General features: G+C 37.2%; 1 protein-coding gene across 3 annotated transcripts in view; it reads right to left on the reverse strand.

The window, feature by feature from the left end:
* The window catches only part of SPAG9 (sperm associated antigen 9), a 65,310-nt gene that overhangs the window by 6,437 nt on the left and 36,221 nt on the right, over nt 1-22,652 (reverse strand). For 2 of the 3 annotated variants that reach the window (XM_082492230.1, XM_082492232.1), the window contains 22 exons: nt 22,086-22,185; nt 20,837-20,958; nt 17,667-17,724; nt 16,953-17,105; nt 16,808-16,859; nt 16,242-16,372; nt 14,893-14,949; nt 13,846-14,019; nt 13,026-13,155; nt 12,670-12,762; nt 12,224-12,391; nt 11,272-11,443; nt 9,935-10,162; nt 8,945-9,140; nt 7,995-8,117; nt 7,365-7,445; nt 6,817-6,884; nt 5,423-5,571; nt 4,111-4,282; nt 2,963-3,076; nt 1,172-1,210; nt 129-305 (listed from right to left, as the gene is read on the reverse strand). In XM_082492230.1, coding sequence (XP_082348356.1) covers nt 129-305; nt 1,172-1,210; nt 2,963-3,076; nt 4,111-4,282; nt 5,423-5,571; nt 6,817-6,884; nt 7,365-7,445; nt 7,995-8,117; nt 8,945-9,140; nt 9,935-10,162; nt 11,272-11,443; nt 12,224-12,391; nt 12,670-12,762; nt 13,026-13,155; nt 13,846-14,019; nt 14,893-14,949; nt 16,242-16,372; nt 16,808-16,859; nt 16,953-17,105; nt 17,667-17,724; nt 20,837-20,958; nt 22,086-22,185 — 2,757 coding nt within the window. The remainder of the gene's footprint in view (nt 1-128; nt 306-1,171; nt 1,211-2,962; nt 3,077-4,110; nt 4,283-5,422; nt 5,572-6,816; nt 6,885-7,364; nt 7,446-7,994; nt 8,118-8,944; nt 9,141-9,934; nt 10,163-11,271; nt 11,444-12,223; nt 12,392-12,669; nt 12,763-13,025; nt 13,156-13,845; nt 14,020-14,892; nt 14,950-16,241; nt 16,373-16,807; nt 16,860-16,952; nt 17,106-17,666; nt 17,725-20,836; nt 20,959-22,085; nt 22,186-22,652) is intronic. The other variant, XM_082492231.1, reaches the window with a different exon arrangement.

Raw genomic sequence — 22,652 nt, forward strand, 5'->3', positions numbered from 1 at the left:
AAAATACAAGAAATTGTTTCTGACTGTACGATTTCTTACACTTGCTATCTTTGCCTAAACACTATGATCAACTAAGCAAATCAGGGTGAAAAACATACTTCTTTTAAAGAATGGCAGTAAAACCTTACCAGGTACTGCAACAAAGAATTTAACAGCATCACGGTGCCCATGGAAGCAAAGCTGCGCATGTGCCATTGAACAATAGGGTATGAATGTTCCCGGAGTTACTTTGTCGCTGTTTTCATCACCGTACACACGTATTACACTCCCCGGACGGTTTCCGGAGCCTGCTGCTGCTTTATTAGCTGTAAAAGGAGAGAAGTGTTTTCTACTTGAAAATACCAATTACAGAAATGGTTATTTGTTAAGAAACCTTATGGTACCATCTAAAAGCTAAAGCCAACTTAGATAATAATGAAACAGGAGGGCAGCAATGCCAATTCAAGACAGAGCTGGAAAGAAAAAAGATTGCATGCTTCGTTATTTTAAGTACATCAGAAAATGGAGCAGGATTCTTATTAGTCTAGCATAAACACCAGATTTTATTATCCTACTTTTGAAAAAAAGTAATTTGTGAAAGGACTGTATCTTTTATAGAAAATAAGTACCTCTAATGTGTTTCAGTATGAGCAAATTCAATGTACTCAAACATATAATTAAAGACAGTTTCATTCCAACTAATCATAGGGTATCCCCTTGCCAGCAGAGATTCTCTAAAAATAGCCCCCGTGGGCACGAAGGAGCTACCCTGTTATAATTCTACATCTAGTATTTACTGGGAAGTTTTAAAATCCATTAAAACAGAGAAGTACTCATGCTAGACATACAAGCCATCTCCATTCCAAAGACTATCAAAGGAGTGAAAGAAACAGTGATTTGTAACAAGACAGTAAATGATGTGGATTAATGACAAAGTTATAAGATATGGTATCACATTGGCTGGAAGAAAAACAAAGTCTGTATGAAAGTTCAGCTGCAACACAGGATGATATACTAAACTGCTGAGCAGATTGGTGGCCATTTAGCAAACATAAAACTGCTGCAATGCAGTAACTGCAAGTGGAAAAACATTTAGGAACATACAAAGGGTAAATCTATAAGGAGTGGGAAACAGCCTCGAAGTGGCTATTAGAAGCCTGAAGACAGATTTTTGTTCAGGATCTGCACTTACCCCTCAGCCCCAGTAAACGTCCCTGGTGGAGGATTACAGCTAAAGTGAGAAAGGAGGAAAGGGGAAATGGATAGGTATGACAGTAGAGGAGAAGGATTAATGAGAACCCACCAGTCATATTTTGGTTTTTGATAAGGTAGAGCTTAAAATTTTGGCTCCTAAAACCAGTAAATATCTAATTACAGAAGATTCAATAAAAAGTCAAAGAACAGCATCTTGTTACAAAAGTTTCAGGACAAAATGGACAACGAAAGCACCGACACTTTCATGTGCTTTATCGCTATAAAGTTTATTATTGATTAGCAACGTTTCCCCTTTCTCTCTTTCCTTTGTAGGAGGCTGCTAAAATAACATATAACAACTCATGTTTTCAACTGCCTTTTTGAAACATCCCCTGCAGATGTGGAAGGTGCCCTGCTATTGAGACCCAGGGAACTGAGATAAGCAATTGCTCATGAAAGGATGCGACCGTTTTTGAAAGCCATGAATATTTGTAACAGAGGTTCTCAAACCCACTAGCAGGCTACTCAAACACTGCTGTTCCGATTCATGAACAACTAACAAAACTGAAATTAAACTGAATAGCTTTGACAGGGATATTTTCATGTTCGCTACTGTTTTAAAAGAAACTCCTCTGGAAACATTAAATTAAGCTTGACGCAAATTAAGAGCTATAATTTTTGAAAGCATTATTTAAACTATTTCAAATTCATGACAGGAAGTCTGTCCTTCCTTAGTACATTCATGCAATGCAAAAAAAGACATTTACTGAATGGATGGACGATGTAATGGAACAGTATGAGAAACAACGCATGTATGTGCTGTTCAACAAAGCAGATACAACATGAAGAGTTTTTACTATGCAATTACCCTAAATTTTCACCTATCAGACGGTACTACTTTCTATATAACAATACAATTAGGACAATCAAAGTTCTGTATTTTATTTTCTAAAACTTCTGTCCATGTGTTTTAACATTAGTCTCAGGCACAAGTGTTAGGTTGGGTTTTTTTGTTGTCGTTTTAAATGCAATCAATTTATACACAGATTCTTCCTCGGCTTTACCTATTTAAGATTTGTTTTGCCCTTGAACTGGACTGCTCCCTTCTCCGGAGGCTCAACTGCCCATGTCTAAATGCTTCCCCTCCCACCCCCAAGTAGTTTCAGCCTATGACAAGTTTGGGGTCTGTTTTTAAGCAGATACCTGGATTGGCATTATTAGAATTTTACATAGAAGTTAGCGCCCTATTTGTAGAATGTGTTTATAACTCCTGTAACTTTGAACATGTCCGTTAAAGCAGTTGATACTACTTCCGTTCCAGTCCTTTATACCAGCTTTGTCATGAATTCCCAAGAACTAAAGCAAATCAAGTTGCATTAGCAACAATTGCTAATCAAACAAAAATCTACTTTGGTGATCATATGGCAATCAAAAACAACAATAATTAGAAAACTAAAGCCATCTCTTACAAGCAAAAAACTTCTATAAATACTGCTAATGCTCATAACACCTCTAAAGCTTCGAAGTGTCTCTTTCATTCAAGCCACGGCAACTCTGCTCAAATTGAAGTACAGGAGATTCTGGAGATGTGCTTTTTGCTCAGAGTAATTGTAAACACATACACAGATTAGGTGCTAAACATCACACAGGCCCAATCTGTTACAAACCTGAAAGACTCAGCCTGGCAGTAAAGCTTTCTATCCATTAGCAAGCATCTGAATGGTGTTTAATATTCTCTTTTTGTGTCTACAGCATATTGCACAGTGCTATTCATTTATATTTTACTTACTTTCTGTTAATGGAATGGAGATGATGACACCATTTCCTGTTCCTACCCATAAACGATTACAAGACACCATAAGAGCTGTGATTCTCACAAACGAGAATCCCAGTTTACCAGTACCTAAAAACAAAAGATGCTTTTCATCAAAAATTATGAGCAAGAATAATTTTAGTTCTATAACAGAGAATCTTAACTCCAACTCCCAAACCACGCAGACAAACAATTCCCTCCCACTTCAAACAGAAATGAGGTAGAAGAGTACATTTCATTTGTAAAGATAACCTAAAAGGCTAAAACACTCTGTTAATTAAAAGTTGTGAACCTATACAGAGAGACTAATATTAACTGTATGAAAGCACAAAAGGTATGACAGCTCCATAAGGCTGCACATTTAAAAAAAAAAAAAAAAAAAAATTATCTTTCGGAGCCTACAGCACCAGGGCAGCTTTCCAAACAAAACCAAAACCTAGGTGAGTTTACACATGTAAGATAATGGTTTCTCATCCACTAAAATTAATTTCTCATCCATTAGCACTATGAGGGGAGAGGAAGGCGGCTGACCGGCTTGGTCCAATGGCACAGTAATTACTTGGGAAGGATTTCTCATGGCCCGATTACCTGTATTTATTGTGTTACATAGGTGGTCAAACTGCTATAATATAATATATATATTTTTAATATATAAATGCTAATGAAAAAATCAGAAAGCTTATTGGTGTCAATAGCAATAAAAACTTGCTATTTTGCATTTGCATTTTCTTGAAAAACAGGCAGTTTTTCTAAGTAATGGGTTCTTCCCACTTTGAGTTAAAAAAAAAAAGTCATCAGTAGAGTAAAAAGAGAGAAAGATTTTAGTGTCTCTATTGCCTGCGCAACCCAACCACTTTTGTCCTCATTAGTTCTGAGGTTTTAGGGACACTTTAGACATCAGGTAGGATCAGACTGTATCAGGAGACCTATCGTCCTCTTCATGCTTTACAGACTGACTTGGGGTTCTACTTCCAGATTCGTCTTCACAAACAGGATGTGACTAGCCTTCCACCCACCCTTCCCCCGAGTCTGCAGTGAGAACTGCCTGATCCATAACAGAAGAAGAAAGCTCCAGACAGCACAAGGTGTAAGAATACAACAGTTTGTTTTTTTTATTAACTTACCTAGCATTTTGCTTACATAAGGTTCAATGTCCACATCCTGCAGATGCTGATACGTGTGCGCATGATAGAGACGCAGGGTGGAGTCCAAACGAATAGACACCCATACCCCATCACCCACCCATGCCAGCTGCCTCACTTGGCTTTCTCTTCTTGGGTGTGCATCAAATGACTTCTGTGAAAAATTGGATTTTAAATTAGAAGATGAAACAAAGAAAACAAAAAAAACTTCTCTGTTACTCTTGCACTGTCAACACCGGCAATATTTTAAAGTCATCTACAACCTTCTGATTTGCAAGATCACTAGCAGTTACAGTGTTTAGCTTAGTTACAATTACCACAGGACGCTGGTAAAGTAATAGTAAAAATGCCGATTCCCTTCCCTGGAGTGTGATATCTCAAGGCCATAGTTTCCTAGTGTGTCTCCATCTACATATCATATCCCAGCCTACTCTGGCTTCCATCTCCACGTAACCTGGAGCCCTTTTGGTGTGAGGTCCCCCTGTCACAGCACAAGATACCACATGTGCCCAAAAAGTGTTTTTCTTCCTAGTTCTGTCAAGCCTTGCTCTTGCATACAAACCCACCCGTGCAAAATACACACTATCCACCAGCAAAACAATTAGTTTCCCTGTTGTATGATTTCCTTCATTTTAGTTTTCCCATATATATAGTCTTCTTCACAAAAATAGATTATTAATTGGGAGCTCGATATTTTCAGAACAGCTGAGTAGTCGCCCTCAAAAGGTCTGGTCCATGTCTCAGGCCAATTTGCAGAAGCTGACGTATTAATCCTGCTAACGGCTTGCAAAAACCTTAGCCGCTTTCTGTACTTGAGATGTCGGGTACGCATACAACACTGCAGAAACATCAGCTTACACGCTTTATATAAACAAACTATTCCATAACTGGAGGTAAAGTACATTCAAGATTAACACTTACAAACCTCTAAAGTATGCAAAGAGAGATTATAGAGCAGGTTACGGGTGGGTGGAGAAAATAACGAGGCATGCCCGTAGGGAATAAGCTGAGACCTAACCTTACAAACTCTGCACGGGGACACTTTCCAGTTCCTGGCCAGCTAGAAGTGGAGAACTAAAGCCCCCCCAAAATTGGTTTCCATAAACAACTGTCTCATCATGGTTTAAAATCTTCCAAAACAACAAAAAGAAAATGTAATAGTATTTCGCAGGACAAATTTGTCTGCTTGTTTCTGTACGGATGAAAAAAATAGCTGTTCTCTGGAGTTAGAGCTGTAGCACAAGATGGCATTAAAACATAACATTTAATTAGTTTAAACACGATTTTAACTTGCCTCTATTTTCATGGCCTTTGGTTGAACAACATAGATTTTGTTCCTGTAGCCACACCAGACTTTATCATGTACCACTGTCATGCATCGTATTGAATGATGTGGTCGGCCCAGGTCTAAGAGGTGATAGTTTGTCAAATCCCACTGACCATCTTTAAAAACAGAAGGAAAAGAGAAAACAAAACAAAGCACAGGTTCCTGTGAGCTTAAAAATCATTTAGAATTACAGGCAAATATCTTAACAGCCTAATTTTTTAAAAGTGCTGTAATAATCTGGATAAGTCAATACAAATTTATGGCTAGGCTCCTCATTAAAAAAAAAAAAAAACCAACAAAACAAACAACAACTAGTTACATAAACTACCAACATCCCAAATGCTAGTTTGTTTTTAATATAATAAGGATGTACCATGACTCATGTTCAAAACACGTCAAAATATTTTTCAAAACAGCAAGTTACCTAGCGCTAAATGCTTTACTTGGATAGGCATCAGTATACATTACAACAAGCAGCTACCCACTCAGCGCGAGGCACTTGCTGCTTGGCTGAATGTCGAAGTGTTGGCCAGTGCATCAAGATTTTTTTAAATATGCTGCAAGATCTTAAGAAAAGCACCTGAAATCTACTAAAAGCATACTAAATTTGGTCATTCAACACCAAGTAAAATTCTTCTGTAGACTGAGCTAAGCCACAGATCATCACTGACATTTACTCGAGATCCTTAAGGACTGTAAGCCACTACAGTTTGAGTTTTAAAAAAAGGGAGAAAAGAATATTAAAACATAACTTCATCCCAGATGCATCTTTCCCAATATTTGCATTAGGGACGTGCGACCTCTTTAATTCTTCCAAATGTTAAGATTTAAACTCCCCAAGGAACAGAACAAATGAATCGGGAGTCTGTGGAACAAGCCAACAGCTAAGTTCCAGTTACTTATAGTTAAGACCTTCCCCCTCCAGGTCCTCATTCTGGAGGCTGAAGAATGGAGCTCGTCCAGGAATGGTTTGGGCAGAAATTCTGAAGGGATGCTTACAAAATTCTCATTGAAGTACTTGGCCACAGACAATTATTAACACTAATAACAAAACAGAAAACATTACTATTGAGCATGATGAAAAAGCAAAAGAGATGATGATCAAAGCAGACTTTATTAACTGGCTTTTCACTATTTAGCTTAGACGTTCTGCTTCTGAGTAAGAAAAAATTCCAGGAATGCAGCAGGACACTGCAAAAATGGTACTCGAAACTGTAACTGAAATACTAAAAAGATTTCTCAAGACAACCTGTAAAAAGGCCATCGGGGAATACATTTTCAAACGCTATTTATAAACAGCACATTTCTTTCCTAAATACTGTTACAACTTCACCAGTTTCAAGATCTAATAGAATGCTTACCAACTCCTCGGTGAAATATTGCTAGTGTTCCATCAGCTAGTGCAACTAATACTATTCCTTTTACATGTCTGGGAAAAAAAGGAGGCACAAAAATATAGACGGTTAAACTGCATTTCTCAAACTGCAAGTTTAAAGTAAGGCATAACCATTCTATATTTCAGCATACTTTTTATAGTCACCTTAGCCCTAGTGTTTTGATTTCTACAGTATAGCTCGAGAGAAGGGACAGTAACAAGGCATCAAAATCCAGTTCAGAAAGCTTAAAATATATCTAGCTTCAATGCCTGAAGAAAACATCAAGGATAACCTGTGTTTTAGTATACCAAGTATACAGCTACAGCTTGTTGTTTGAGCGATAGTATTTCCAACAGATACAGGGCTCCTTTTATTTTCCTTACTCCCCAAATGTTTTCCACTGCCCCTCAAAGAATATGCATGCATCTATGGCAACTGACATTCTCAATATCTGAGGAGGAAATACAAAACTACTTTGCAAGTATTTTAACAAAAGTTCATTATGATTTACATGACATTCTTTCAGGACTTACACAATACTGAGAATAGAATCTTTAAGTTTAATGGCATGAACACATTTCCTCCACTGGGCCACTGACGAATGAACATAGAGGCTGAAAAGACAAATCAGGAGGGATTAAAAGCACTAGGTAAGGTCTACCAGACAGGAAAAAAACCAAACAAAAACCCTACAATTGAAATCCACAATCAAAGGGAAAATAAGTTTTCATCTTCTGCTGAAAACTATGTATAGACTGAAAGGAGAACTACATGGGCAGGCAGAACGGTTTTTCAGAGGCCTAAAATGTTAACAACTCTTTTGCAGATACATCTGCAGTGAAAGGGCAACACATTTTTCTAGCGTAATAAAATATGGGAAGTTATGGGATTATCAGACCATAACTATTTATTTGACTACAAAAAAAACAACCAGACCTTTTTTGCAAATAAAAGTGTTACCTGCCAAAAGAGCTTGCTAATCACCTACAATACTTGCTTTGAATTCTATAATGCCTAAAGGTAGCAAAGCATGCACAGTTTAGGCTCTCTTGAGGTCTCCTTGAACTTAATCTTGACTGCAGACTGTTACAGGCCTGTAGGCACAAGAAGCAAGTTTAAAATAATTTTTCCAAATAAATTTAACAACATTAGCATTTTCTTACCATCCATTCTGTGCTCCAAGCCACATTGTCGGCAAAAGGCTACTCATTTTCTGTGCTTCTTCTCTCACTAGATCTTGCTCATTTGGCAAAACTGCAATGTCTTTATATAACTCTGACTCAGTACTAAAAAAATAAAAAATCAAAACAGTTAAAATATATTGAATAAAGTGCACAGATTATTCACATTATAACCAAGGTATTTACTTCATTGCTGCTAGTTTCCATACTGTTTTTTGAAGTACATAAGGTATTTAAAAAAAAACAGTAACTGCATGAAAGTATAAGGATACAGATGAAAATCTCAATAACAATGAATTTCTTCAAGTGGCCATTCACTTATACAAGGAAATTTAGGTTCCACTCAAGACTGTCAGTATTGCTGATATATCTGGGGAACGGCAGAAGAGAGTCGCAACATCTGAGGCACATATTAAAAGAAACACTTAAAAAAGCTGCATGATACTTTTGTGCCTGTATGTGGAGAGTGAAGATTCCTGAAGATTTGTAATACTGATTACTTTCAAGCTGCTTCTCCACTCCTGCGACTACTCGCAGACCGACTATTCTGACAAAAAAACCCTACATTTGAACAATCAGTTGACTGGAAGAAAGGAGTGTAATTCTTATTTATTTTGACATTAAAACAGGGAATTTAAACACCATTCACATTCAGTCTGTGAGAAGACTTAGTGACAAACTGGTAGACAGTCACCACTCCAATCTGGAGGTGTCTGTACTGAAGGGATGTGAGCTCACAGACAAAAGAGTCTTTGTACACAGGTGACCCTTTCATGCAAACAAAGCACACAGTGTCTGGTACCAATATTACCTTCATAAACCTCAACATACTTAACACGACAAAAAAGTAGCGTTTTGTCCCCGTTTTGTGTTCCTGCAAACTTTATGTTTTTCTTTTTAAATACTTTTTAAGAGGTATGAGGACTATGTACCTAGGCTGGTACACTGGAGATGCCTCTGTCGTGTTCTGCACTCCCAGAGGATCCGTAAAGACATGCTCTGTGTAGACTCCAGTTTGTGCAATATCAGCCACATCTTCTCCTGTCCCTGCATTGACTTCTGTTGCTTCTGTTGCCTCCTCTGCTGTCGGAATGTTCTCATCTACTGAATTACTTTCAGTTGCAATATCTATGGAACAAAAAATTTGAAAAATTAACATTTGCAAGGGAATTCTAAAGCGTTTAACACAGCCAGAATTTGATACTTAAAACTTAAGTGAATAGCTGTAATAACCAGTCACAGTCCAGATTTTATATCTCCTCTAAAAAAGAAAAATCAGATCAGAAACAATGCAATCTACTAAAATTTGGCTATCAACAAGCGTCAAATGCACTTTGTGACTGACGGCACAGATTGCCCTTTAACTAGATTAACCAGAATAGCAGTGAAATCCAATCAAACAAACACAACTATGGCAACAGTATTATACATCATAAAAAAATAAATGATGTCAAGGCCAATAACCACATATCCATTAATAAACATATCACTATACAGCTCTGAAGGGTATATGACAGAAAATATTAAGAATGCCTATGAAGTAAACAGCTTCACTTAAATCTCTATTAAGACTTTACAAGATTTAAGGCATATATCCATCCACATTCTCTCTAGTCACCTGTCAGCAAGGTCTGCATTTCAAATACTGAATAACTTAAAAGCTTTCTTTAGACCACGCACAAGATACAGTTCTCCCAAAAGCATTTAAAAGGCTACCCGTTTAATATCACCTCCACAAAAGTTTTCAGCTACAGTTATACAGCGCAAGTACGTCGGACTTACAGGCCATTTCCCACAGAGTACTTGTTTTATGTTATCACTGCTTACAGACAAGCTATTACATTAAGTACGTGTACCATTCATTTCTCAGTTACACCTAATGGTGTTTGGCCATCCCTGGCATACTTGTAAGATTTTCATACCTGACTGTTTATCTGTCATTGGTGAGCCACCGTTTGCATCGTGAGCTACAGGTGCTCCTGTGATACCCTCTGCGGTGCAGCCAACCACTGTAATTCCTCCCAGCAAGCTGTCGGTTTCTGCAGAGCTGTTGCTAGTCATACTCCCACACAGAGAGGACTTGTCCACTTGGCTGGCATCTGCTTCTTGAGACCCTTCTTCGCCTGCAGGATAGTCTGTTTCTCTTGCTCCTGTAAGAGATTAAACTCACCTGTTTCTTGTGGGCATAAAAAGGAGTCACTTTTCCATCTAGTAACAAACTAAGCTTTCAAACTGAATAAACCCTCCAGCAACTGAGATTTGAGGTGCAGATACCCGTCTACAAGCTTATTTTAACGTGAGCAGCAGACATTAAAGATGCTGTCACAAAGCTCAAAAAGGAAAAGCAGTATCTGCACATGCTGCATATCCAAATGTCATATGCTATATTTCAATCTGCAGTTTTCCAACTAGTTTATTTCTATTTCAAATAAATTTTCCATTGAAATTAGATTTTGTAACAGTGCATATATGCAGGGATACCTATCTACCTCTTTATGAAGAATTTAACTGCAATAGATCTTTTGTTCTGGAAGAAAAGCTGCTTTTCTCTCGTACAACCCTCAAATATTTTTAAGATTTAAAATATTATTGTTGGTCTCTTGACATTTTTATTGTATCTTGCTATATTTTATGCTGGTTTGATGTTACAAGTTATCCATAGTTTCAATGGAGCAAAACCTCCAACTTCACTGGAAAGAGATTTCTTCTGAGCTTATTAAACAAAACTACTTCACTGGAAGTAGTGCTACAGGCTTCTAAGTGTAAGTCAAGAAACAAGAAATCCAAAAGCACAATTCGTTCTTCTCCAGAATTATAATATCCTCCCATTAAACTTCCCTCAGTACACTCTCCGTGTACATTCTTAATGTAACAAGGATTCCTCTATAGGAACTTCCAAGACTTGCTACTTATCTTCAAGAGGCTGAAAAGGTCTAAAAAGCCAACATACTTTTCTTTTGCGATGTTCACAGTTCCATAAAACATTGGCACTACTGCACCATTTATGATACAGCAGACAAAATACTTGTTCCTGGTTACTGATGTCTCTCTGAGTTAATTTAGGTCAAGAGCCAACTGAAGAGTGGAACAGTAGAGTAGAAATCCAGTAGTTTTCCCTCCAGCTAAACACTTTTTGTTGCTGTGGTTACAGTAAACTTTTTATCACACTAAATAACAAATATTTGGTTTTTCATTGCGTAAGCAAATCTGAATAAGATACTGTCAAAAAAGCAGGAGCTAAAACACCACAAGTCTTTACCTGGTACACTAGCAATACAAAGCACGTGAGAATTGCAAACAATGAAACTGTCCAGAATATTTCCTGGTTGATTAGCATCAATAATGATAACTTTTGTAGCAGAATGTGTGCTAGTGCAGATCCAAACCAGACTGGATAATTCCTCCTGATGCTTCAGCTCCTTCTGCTGGTCCTGAAGGAGAATAAAGGCAGAACAGAAGTGAACAACATCAGGAAGGTGAACAAGAAGCCTTTGATCTTGAATATTCTTACATTATCAACTACAGAAATATATATATATATATAAAATATGTGGTAAGTTCAGCATCTTTAATGTCATTGTAACATTACACGTATTCACTCGTTCTCTACGTATTTGGAACGTAAAGCCCCGTCGTATTTCATACTTGTGTAGGAAACCATAGAACATAATTATACTGCACAATTATGCAGTTACATAAGTATAAAGCTACATAAGGATACTATTTAAGTACCAGCTACCATACTCAGTATTGCCACAGATTAACTCTATGTCCCAAAGCACTTCAAAATGAAGCCTTTGTTTCTATGCCCTTAATATGAATTCCATTCATTGCTCCTTTGTGAAAACATGAAGACTAACACATTTTTAAACAATGGCACAGACACCTAAGAAAACTTTTTTGAAAGGGCAGTCCAGAACATGAACAATTCTGTCACAAATGTTTTTAAAGCAAGTAGCACTGGTATAAGCAGTGCATCATTTTCATGTAAAATTGATTTGTTTGTCAGATTTGCCAACAAGCTGGCACAAAGGAATTACAGTATTTTTGTAGATGGATTCAATAACCCAAATATCTTGGGTTGACGACTACCCAAGAAAAATGTATTCGTTACCAATAAACCCAATTACAAAATAGATTATTAATCTACAGATATACAGTAAAGAAGTTTAACTATATAAACTATTCAACATGCCTTACTGTGATCTTACCTTGAGCTCTTGGTCTAGTTTATCTAAGCTACTTTGAGATCCTGTTTGCTGCTTGTTGCCATCTGCGTCCACACCAGTCACATCATTGTAGAATACGCTAGCACCAACCACAGACCCACCATCTCGCGTTTTCCCTCCAGACAGGTTTACCCCTACAGCACACCACAGCTTGAAAGAAAAAACAATGCTTAAATGTTAAGCTACAAAAAAATACACAACCTTTAATAAATATGCCAAGTTGTATCAAAATTATTACATATCTGCAGTCCATTTTAAGGAATTCATTAAGATTAAAGTCATGCACATTTCTACTGAAGCTTAAATTCTGATTCACCTATGCTTTAAAAAGAAACAACTTTATTTAAAAAAAAATAATTTGGTCTAAAATAAAATCATTCAAAGCTATAGCTTGTCCAATTCTCTAAATCACTTCTGTAAGGTCCTACCTTCATAGAGGTATCCTTCTCATCTAAAGGTCTCAGGTAAACCGGTACAGGCAAGTTCTTCATCTTATTGTCAACCTGGCCACCGTTTGCCACCTAGGAAAAACAAAACAAAACAGAAAAGCATTCCCCTTTAAAAGAGATTTACAGTATTTCGACTCAGTTGATCAGACTTTGTTAAACATGGTTAAGAGTTTTGCATTGTGGTTTTCCTTAGAAAGGCTCTTTTAACTGCAAAAGTTCGACAAAAAAAAGCTGCAATCACTTGAACGCAAGCTGTGAAATTATCTTCTGTTCAAATTTCACAAAACATGGAGTTGGAGCTGTTACTACTACATTTGAAAACATAAGCATAATACCTGTTTGTACTTCTGAGGTAGACTCCAGCCAAATGCTTGCACTCTACCATCCTCTTTCTGAACATGTGCTTTCACTTGGCGATACTGCTCTCTTTTCTGCTCTCTGCGTGAGGCTAAACTGGCTTCAGTTCTAGGGAAGAATCATTGTTAAAGAACCTGTTATTTATGCTCTTTAGAATTCTTTGTGTAACGGCAGTTGCTGTTAAACTCAATAGGCACGATCTCTGTGGAAGCACTGGGTTACCAAAAAGATCAGCAGTTTTTCACACATCGCCTATAGAACACCAGGTTCCCTATGAGCTATTTCTAAGGAACTTGTGAAGGACATGCCAAACCAGAAAGTCTATTGTCAGTATCTTTAAAGAAAATTAACTTGGATTATGCACCTCTACTAGAATCTTTAAGAGTTGTAAACCAAAAGGTTATATTGCCAAAAACCAATACAGGAGAAAAAAAAATTACAGATACTTGATAGCCTGAGTCATGGTGTTCTATTTTTCCACTGAACTTAAAGTATCTGTACAGTTATTCCTTAGCTACAACACTTGCGTATGAAAGTGTACCAAGTGCTGCCTCCTGTGCCTAAACGCACTTTTATGGAAGGCAGTGATATTCGGCAGACAGAATACCACTGCCCGGTACCCAGCACGCTCATCCAGTGCTGTGCATTTAAGTCTGCGCTACGTTGATTTCTTATGTGTCAACACTCGGTTCAGGAGAACATGATACTTCACTTAGCAGCATGCTATTTATCCCAGAGGATTAAAAGAGTAAATACTTGACAGAGCATATCTACCATTACAAAACCAAAATGACGTACTCTTCACTGAGGAATTCAAAGGCTTTAGATTTGTCACTAGGTAATTGAGATAAGGTGCTGCTTCTTTTCTTGACTGACGGAGTAATGTGTGAGGTTGGAGCATTATATTTAACATTGACAGGAGGTTCTGGTTTCTTAGCTGTATTGCTAGAGGAACTGAAGAGCCTGCTAAAACTAGAAGAAAGAAAAGAAAGATGAGAGTTAAGATTTGTAATATACATCCAAATTTGACTATGCAGGCAAAACACTGCATATGCTAGCCTGCTCACGCCGGTTAGACTAAGAAACTGGAGCCCAACACAGCAGCAGCCACCACACACTCACCACCACTCTCAAAGCACAGAAACTCCTGTCAGTAAGAAAAATTCTTAAGGAATTATTATCCCATTCGTTTATCAAATGTAATGGGATCTTCATCTTGAATGAAGATCTACAGGGAACCAACAAAACGAGGATGCGAACATCACACCTTGAAGACAGTTTTACAAAGCATATTAGTTCATGCACTGAGCATGTTAAAAGCTCCACCATTTTCTACGCTAAGAGATAGAATAGTTATTAGCAAACCACAACACCAGAAGGATTATTTGACAAATATCTATTTGTGAATAACACTGTTTTAGATTTAAAGAGCTTGAAGTTAGAAAGGAAAATTTAAGAATCAGTAAGCTGTACTTCATAGAGGAAAAGGAAGCTGAAATAAATGCAATCCACACGAGCTATTCAAGTTTCTATTTTTCATCATAAAAAAGGAATCCAGAAAAATGTTCAGAACAAGACTCCTGGTGCATATTCAGCTAGAAAAAAATTACAGCACTTTGGCATTTAACTTCACAAAGTGCACAGCCATTCACTACGTGATGCAGCTTACGATACATTTTGTCTTCAAGAACAGTCTTACCGAGCTGGCATGCTAGGTAACAAGAGGAGAACAGTTAAGACATCTTCATCTGCCAAAAGATAATTAGCTAACATACAAAAATGTGCCAGCTAATTGGTTAGGGTCTTTTATTTATTTTTGCCAGCGAGTTGTGTTTCAATACTTACAACTGCCAAATGCTTGATCTCTTCTTTTCTTGCATGGCTGGATTTTCTCTTGATGCTCTACAAGAAATGAATTCCAAGTTTACTGAGTAAGCATTAATTAAAAAAATCAGAAAAGGAACGAACAGTGTGTAATTCTTATTTAAACAAAAAACAGGATAACATATCAAAAGTATCAAAGCTTGTTTCTTCACACTGCCACTTTTCTGATCGGAGCACAATATTGAAATTCTCACTAGATGAACTGAAGTTACATAATAAACATCATCCACGTTTATTTGCATCACAAACAGAACTGGTGAATACTTTTCACACAGAAGAGACCAATCTGTAAGACATTGCAATGAAAACAGCTAGAAGCAAGCAGTAAACCATTTTAAATTCTTCCACCTCCCTTTTTTTTTTTTTTTTTTTTTTTTTTTTTTTAATATTTTAACACCATTGCCTCTTATTTTAAAACCTCTTCTTCTTCAACACATCAGTAAATATATGATAAAAATCGTTGTTCCTGAAGCCGGAGATGCGTTAACAGAGATAGGAGAGGATTTCTACAGGAGACAATAGCTATAGAAAAGCAAGCCATGGCTGCTTGGGAATAAGTGTTTTTACTCTCACAGACTCAGAGTCGAAACAGCTCACAGGTATTAAGGACAACAGAAAAAATTAAATGCCATTGTTATAGCGGGCCGGCAGGTGGCACCAAGTGACACTGTTACCTCTGGACAGGGACACGGCTTGGTGGGATGTGACAAGAACGACCTGGGCTGCAGTCTGAGGCAGAAGACTTTTGTTTTTTAAAAATCACACCTTCTAGACAACTCAATATTCAGGATGCAAATTAGACCAAAGCACCCTCTTCATTGCTTATATTTAACAAACCTCGTACAGTTTTAAAACTGCGTTTTCTCCTGAACAGCCCAGGTCCTTACAGACGGATTACACTCAATCTGAGCACTGTACCGCATTCCTGTTTTGACATCTCAGCTGACAACTGGACCCACTGCTTCAAGGTATGCGCACACATACACAGTAATTTTTCCTGCCCACCAAACTAATGTAATTTATAATTACTGAGGTTTGTAACTGTTCCAAAATACACTTATTTCTTCAAGGGATGCTTATTTCATGTCACATGAAGTAACACATCTTCACTGAGGTCTCACCAAGAACCTGTTTTCACAGGCTAAGTTATATGGTCATAACTTAAAAACAAAGTTCATCACGGGCATGTAGGGAGACAAGCAGAAGGGCAATTAAGGCCTCATAACCTAACTGACCAGATCACTCTGCAGCTAAAAATCAAAGGCTTGTAAAATCCAAGGAGGTCCAAAGACTTTAAAAGAGCCCGTTACCTTATCATCTCAGTCCATCGGACAGCTTCCTGAAGCTCCATCAACCTCTCTTTATACTGATTTCTTTCCATCAGAACACGGGCCATTTCAACACGAGTAAAACGCTTCCGCTGAGCGGTGGGGACATCACTCTGAACACACAAAAAAGCAAAACATAGGACGAACAAAGGAGCACAGTAGGGCCTTGCAGAGTCAGCCTCTGCCTTCCAATAAGAGTCAGTTTGGGGCACAGTTCCAGATTCCAAATCATTTGGGTCTTTGTAAAACTAACTCAATTTTACCTTCCTCTCCTCCCATCCTTTATGTGTAATATCATCTGAATAAAAACAGTTCTTCAAAAAGAATGTGACACACAATAATGGGCAGAGAGGAAAGAAAGAAAACTAGACATGGTCAGTTTAAGTTTACTTGAGCTTTGTAGATCTTCTATCTTTTCTACACATGGGGGAAGTTCACCACTATTTATTAAACAGGGAAGTTTAGCAGCACTCACTAAACGCATGTGAACTTTTAACGTCCCACTGTGAATTACACATACAAAAATACACATACACACAAACACCTACATCATCATCCTCTTTAGCTTTCTGTCTTGCTTCCTCTGCTTCTGCACGAGCTCTAGATACAAAATGAAGAATAGCTGCATTAGAAACCACAGTGTTTGGGTTTTTTCTTTTTTTTTTTTTTCCACAACTGTGGAATTAAACTTACTTTCTCAGCTCTTCTTCCAGTTCCTTATTCTTCTCTTCAAGCTTTTGTTTTGCTTGTTTTACAGCCTCTAATTCACCTTGTAGTACATCCTTCTCACAGGTCAATTCATCCACCTTTGCTATCAAATCATTCTTCACTACATTCAGTGCATTTCTACACGAACGTTAAAAATACAGCATTACAAGGATGACTGTGGTCTCATAGTTTAGCTTCAGCCTGATTTTATTCTTGAAGACCTACAAATTTCTTACACAGAGCTCCCATAAAAAGATAGAGCTTTCTGCAACAGGTCAAACCCTGCCCCCCCATCTCAAAGGCTCACATTCACAGCTCTGTATTAGGAAAAAGTACTGATAGATCAGATCAGCTCGCTTAGAGGTTGAATTCCTCAACAGTGCTCCAACGGATTAGCTTCTGCAGCTACTGCCGTGTTTCTAACAGAAAAAGCAGGGAGTTGATCTCATTAGGACACAGCACTGCATTTCTTGTAGCCTTACAAGGATAAAAGCAGCTTTTGCTTCTTAGGTCCTTAATTTCTAGAAGAATAACAACTATTTAGCCAAATATACATACAAATTCAAAATACTTATACCACCACTACTCTTAGAACTGAAAGCACATTTGTATAATTTCAGCTTTCTGTGTACAAAGATATTGAAGATAAAACAAAATAACAGAGAAAGTCAGTATTTTTACACACACATTCTGACTTACTTTGTCTCCAACAGCTGAGTGTTTTCCAAAATAAGGTTTTCAACCTCACGACCCATTCCTTTCCAAAGGAAACAAACACATGAAATTAACAGATAAAATGGATAGATTTTTTTTTTTCCAAACCTATGTTTTGCTATTGTCTAGAATTTTAAGTATGACAAACTTGTCAGAAAAAATATGAGCTATCTGAAGTTTCAGGACCGACCTACCTTCTACAATTAGCTTTCCCCTCCACTTTCTTCCCAATCTGACTGCAATTAAAGCCTAAAGACAACCCTGGGTAACCACAGGTTAGCGGCTAGTGCTACCTGCACCTACTCTATGTATTTTGAGGAGGTTGTGGTACTACTAAGTCAAAGAGCAAACATAGCATTACTGGGGAAGTATTAGTCCACAAAAAGTTAAGTTTAAAATGCTCAACTGTCTCTATACCATGTCAGATACAAAAGTACATCAGTTATAGACACAAGACATGCTGAATTATAAAGCTCAGATCGGGAAAACCCTGCAGACTTCCCAGAGCAAATGATACCTTACCAAAGAAATTATGGTCTTTAAAGCCCATGCATTCCATGTAGAGCAAAAACAAGAACAAGAAACATTTCATGTAAGATGTAGTATGAGCAAAGAGCAATAAAAGATTTAGACTTATGAAGTAAGAGTGAATTAAAACAAAGCCACCGCCAAAGACTTGAAGTGCAATGGGATATGCTTTGAAGCAGGATTTATACAACAGACAGATGGTAAAAAAAGTTAAGTTTGTCACAACCATTTCTATTCGTTAGACCTCATAAAAATCAGTAACTTAATGAAAGTCTATCTCATTTTCTGTGAAATAATTTAGAAGCAAAGTATTTGGAAGAAATGTTAAGCCATTCAGTAAAAGTTTCAAATTAATATGCTACTATGGAAAAAAGTGAAGGTAACTCATCATGTAACTACTTCAATATTATTTAAATTTCTGGAAATCAATTTCTCACCCTACTGTTTGCATGCCTAAAATTATCTTTTTAAAATTCTGCAAATTATATTAAGTTTAAGGTAGAAAAGAATTATTTTACATCTTGCATAGCAAAATAATTACCGCACTGACAATGGCAGAAATTATGCTAATTCACAATTAACACAACAAATCAAAAAGGTATCTTAATGGTGGAGGCCTTTTAAAATAGTCTATGGACACAATCTTCTAAGCAACTTCGATAACAAAAGACTGAAAAGATATTTGGATAACAATAAAAAAGGTATCTAAAAATAGATGTGCAAGTCAAAGTTCCCTCTTTTGGAATTTCTCTCTGGGTTTTGGATTAAAAGTAAATGACATTTAATACTGAAGGAACTTAGATCAGCTACTGTTACTTTATCAATATCTGGAGAAATCCCCTCCACTACAGTCATCCAGAGGTTTCATTCGAGTGGCTATTACTTTTTAATTGTTTTCAGTATTCGCAGATAAAAGTACCTAGGTTCACTTCCAACAGATTTCAGGATCCTTTATAATGCAAGAACAAAAACTAGAAAGCCAGAGTGCAAAGGCAAAAGAAAATGTTACCAAGCAGGGAAAAAAATGCAGAGAATGTATTTTATGAGAGCAGCAGCCAAAAACGCCTAACTGTAGAAGCAACAGATTTCAAAGAATTTTTTTTAAAAAAAGAAGCATACACACCAGAATATTCCCCTGGGTATGCAGCCCAAGAGAAAACAGATTAAAGAATCCCAATTAACTACTTTTACAGAACTCCAAACTAAAGTTCAATGCTCACTTAGAACAGATCCAAATGCTTGAAACGCACCAACTATGCTGGATGCAGATGTGGCTTTTAAGTAACACAGAGCAATTTGGACTATGGTTGTGCTCAAAGTGAAACGCTGATTATACAGCAAAACTTTTAGACCAACACATTCTGCGCAACAAACGCAGCTGTAACAATGTGCTCATTTTGCACACACCAGTATTTCTAGCAGTAGTTTTACAGAAAATGGTAATGAAGTCGGTGACAAACTTTTGATATGTTATACTAAAAAGTATATTATTTTTGCCCATGGAAAACAAAGCATCTATTATTAAGAAGTCCTGACAGTAATTTGATTTCTTTAAACAATTTATCATGTAGATAAGGGATGGCATTTGCTATACATTACTTCTTCTCAAGTATCTATATTTTTGCATGCAGAATGCATCATTAGCTGTCCCAGAGTGCAAGAGTTTTGGATGAAGTATGTTCCAGCAAGGATATGGTGGTCCTCACTGCTCAGGACTCAAAGCAGCAGAGAGTGACAACAACACAAACCCATCTCTCAGACTGGAGACAGGCCCATTACTCCCAGTGAGTAATACTTTGCAGAAATGTCACCCACTTGATGTAAAATGAGTTTCTGGTGGAACACTGAACAACCAGAAATCCAGATTGCACACACAACAGTTCTAAATAATACTACTAACAATCTGTATTTCTGCCGGGTCAGACGACAGAAGCAGACAAACTGCTGATTTTCTATATACAATGCAGTCCTAAAACACACAGGAGTTGCATCAGTGTTTTATACATTCCATAGTACCACCTTTTCGTATTTCAAAATGAGGCCTGAACACTGATATGTCCAAAAATATCTTGTTATAATACAAAACACTCATTGTTTATAGAAAAGATGCTTCTTTCAATGACCTTTTTGCTCCTGATCAACTCATATTCCCAAAACCTACATTTTGTTTCGTCAGCACACAAGCAGAGGCAAGCTGTTTAGAAAGAAATGTGGGTTCCCCTCCCCTTTCAATTAATGGTTTGATTCTCAAATTACCACCATTGCATTCTGCTGCAGTTCCCTCTTACGTGTTAAATTCCACAGAGAGGTGATAAAGCCAGGCCATTACAGATTGGGCACAATTGAATTAAACTACCTAAAAGTAGTTCAAGATAAAAATCCTTGTGTCAGAGAACATATAGGGAAAACTGAAATAGAGAACAGCATAAGAAGTGCCCCAAAAGATTAAGGCTGATATTCTATTGAAAGAAAGAACACACACTTTCTCCTGGTTTTTGCATTCCAATAACTACCTTAGGAGGATACTCAAAAGGTTTTAATGCAAATGAATCCTAACAGTAAATCCAGCGAGGATAATTAAGCACTCCACTAACAAGGAAAATTCCTCTTTAAATAACCTTTCTTACCCAGTAAATCTGCACCTTCATCCACATCTCCAATTAGGCCAGAACCAGCAGATGACAGCTCTTCAAAGAGTGACTCTGTATTACGGTCAAATGCTTTGTTCTCTATGCCTTTGGTAGGAGTGCTATTCAAAGAATTAAAACAAGACATAAAAAAGCAGAAAGAAAACATTCCCACATTCAAGAAAGTTTTCTCCATGTTTTTACCAGTAGTTCATTTGTTACCCTGCAAAAAACAGAAGTAAAATTTTCAGAAGCTTTCAATTGTCTTAGAGTCCTAAATTCTATTTTCAAATACTATTTTGGCATCAAGATCCCAACTGTGAGGTAACCGCTGATATTGAGCTGGTCAGGATTTTAATAAATTAAAGCATATCAAGTTTTGGCATATAGAAATTCAGCCCTGTGAGGACATAGTCAGCCCAGACACTTAAAGAACAGAGAGCTCAGCCAAACTCGAAGTCATTTAATGTAACAAGAACGCAAGAGAACCAGAGATCAAAATACTCCTCTGGCCGGAAAGGGGGCTTCTTTCACACAAAGATCTTGTGCTATTACCATTCACTATACAAGCTCATTTCTTCATCTCATCGCAAGAATGAAACATACAGACACACAACATATTTGAAGGACTTGTGGCTAGACCCTAAAACGTTCAGGGCTTGCCTAGAAGATCAGGCGCTCCCCCTACTACTAAAACAGCACTTGGTTATTTTTGTATGGGTCTTCAGCGCTTTTGAAAGAGATGTTATCCTTCACAAGCAAAAGCCTGCAAAGAAGTGGAGTCAGGAAAACCATTCTGCCAACACTGGGATTCCATCATAAGAATCTGAAAAATAAATGCTGTAACATTCGCAAAGTCAGTCATAAATCCAGATTTTAAAGATATGGGTGAAAACACAAGGGCCCAACTTGGAAACTGCTAGTACCTTGAAACCTTGATCTAGGGAGAACGGGTCTCTTGGTATAGACCATTTGCTTGAAATGTGGAAAGAATATTTAAGCATTCTTACGTCTGTTGTAATATGAAGTACCCTTAACATTCATCAAGTGTGGCAACAGAATGAAGAACTGCTGTTGCACTTAAAACCTCCTGAAGAACTTGGGGAAATAAGGTCACAGAAGAAGGAGATTCATTATACAATGCGTGTTCTTAGTCTAGTAAAATTTCTAAACAAGTCAGAAGTTCAAAACCGAAGTCTCGTACCTTCTAAAATTGGTCTTCCTACTGAAATCACAACAAACAACTTACCTGGAACCCTTATATCCGCTGAGATCTTTATCCATATCCAACTCTGGAGTTGACTCAATGATTGCCTGAACTTCAGATTTTTCTTCATTTTCATTTCCACCTAGGGAAAAGTGGTACGTCCACATAAAAAAAAAATTCACTGTGACATATGACATTATCTACATGTAGCTGTTGTTAATCAATCATCAAATTAGTAGATTTCTGTTCAAAGACTTATGGTGGTAACTAAATAAGAAGACCTATGGATTTTGATACTCTAGTGCAGACATTGGAATTTCTAAGTCTCTCCTGAATTTAACTTAATTCATCCAACAGTACTTATTTCCTGCTTCTTCTTCAATTGAAACCAAGCAGATGTCTACTATCTCATGACATTTGTGTCTAGACGAGTGTCATTTCTGCTGTTTACAATAAAGTCTAAAGCCACCAATAAACAACAGACTTGTATCTCTTACCAACATTCTGTACTCCTAAAAATATTGAGAAAAAAAAATTTCTCCTTTGTGGCAAAACAATTAGCATATTTCATAACGGATTAAATATGAGGTCCATAGTAACCATATACCA

This window comes from Vanellus vanellus, assembly GCF_965231255.1.
Source record: "Vanellus vanellus genome assembly, chromosome: 17".
Lineage (NCBI taxonomy): Eukaryota > Metazoa > Chordata > Aves > Charadriiformes > Charadriidae > Vanellus > Vanellus vanellus.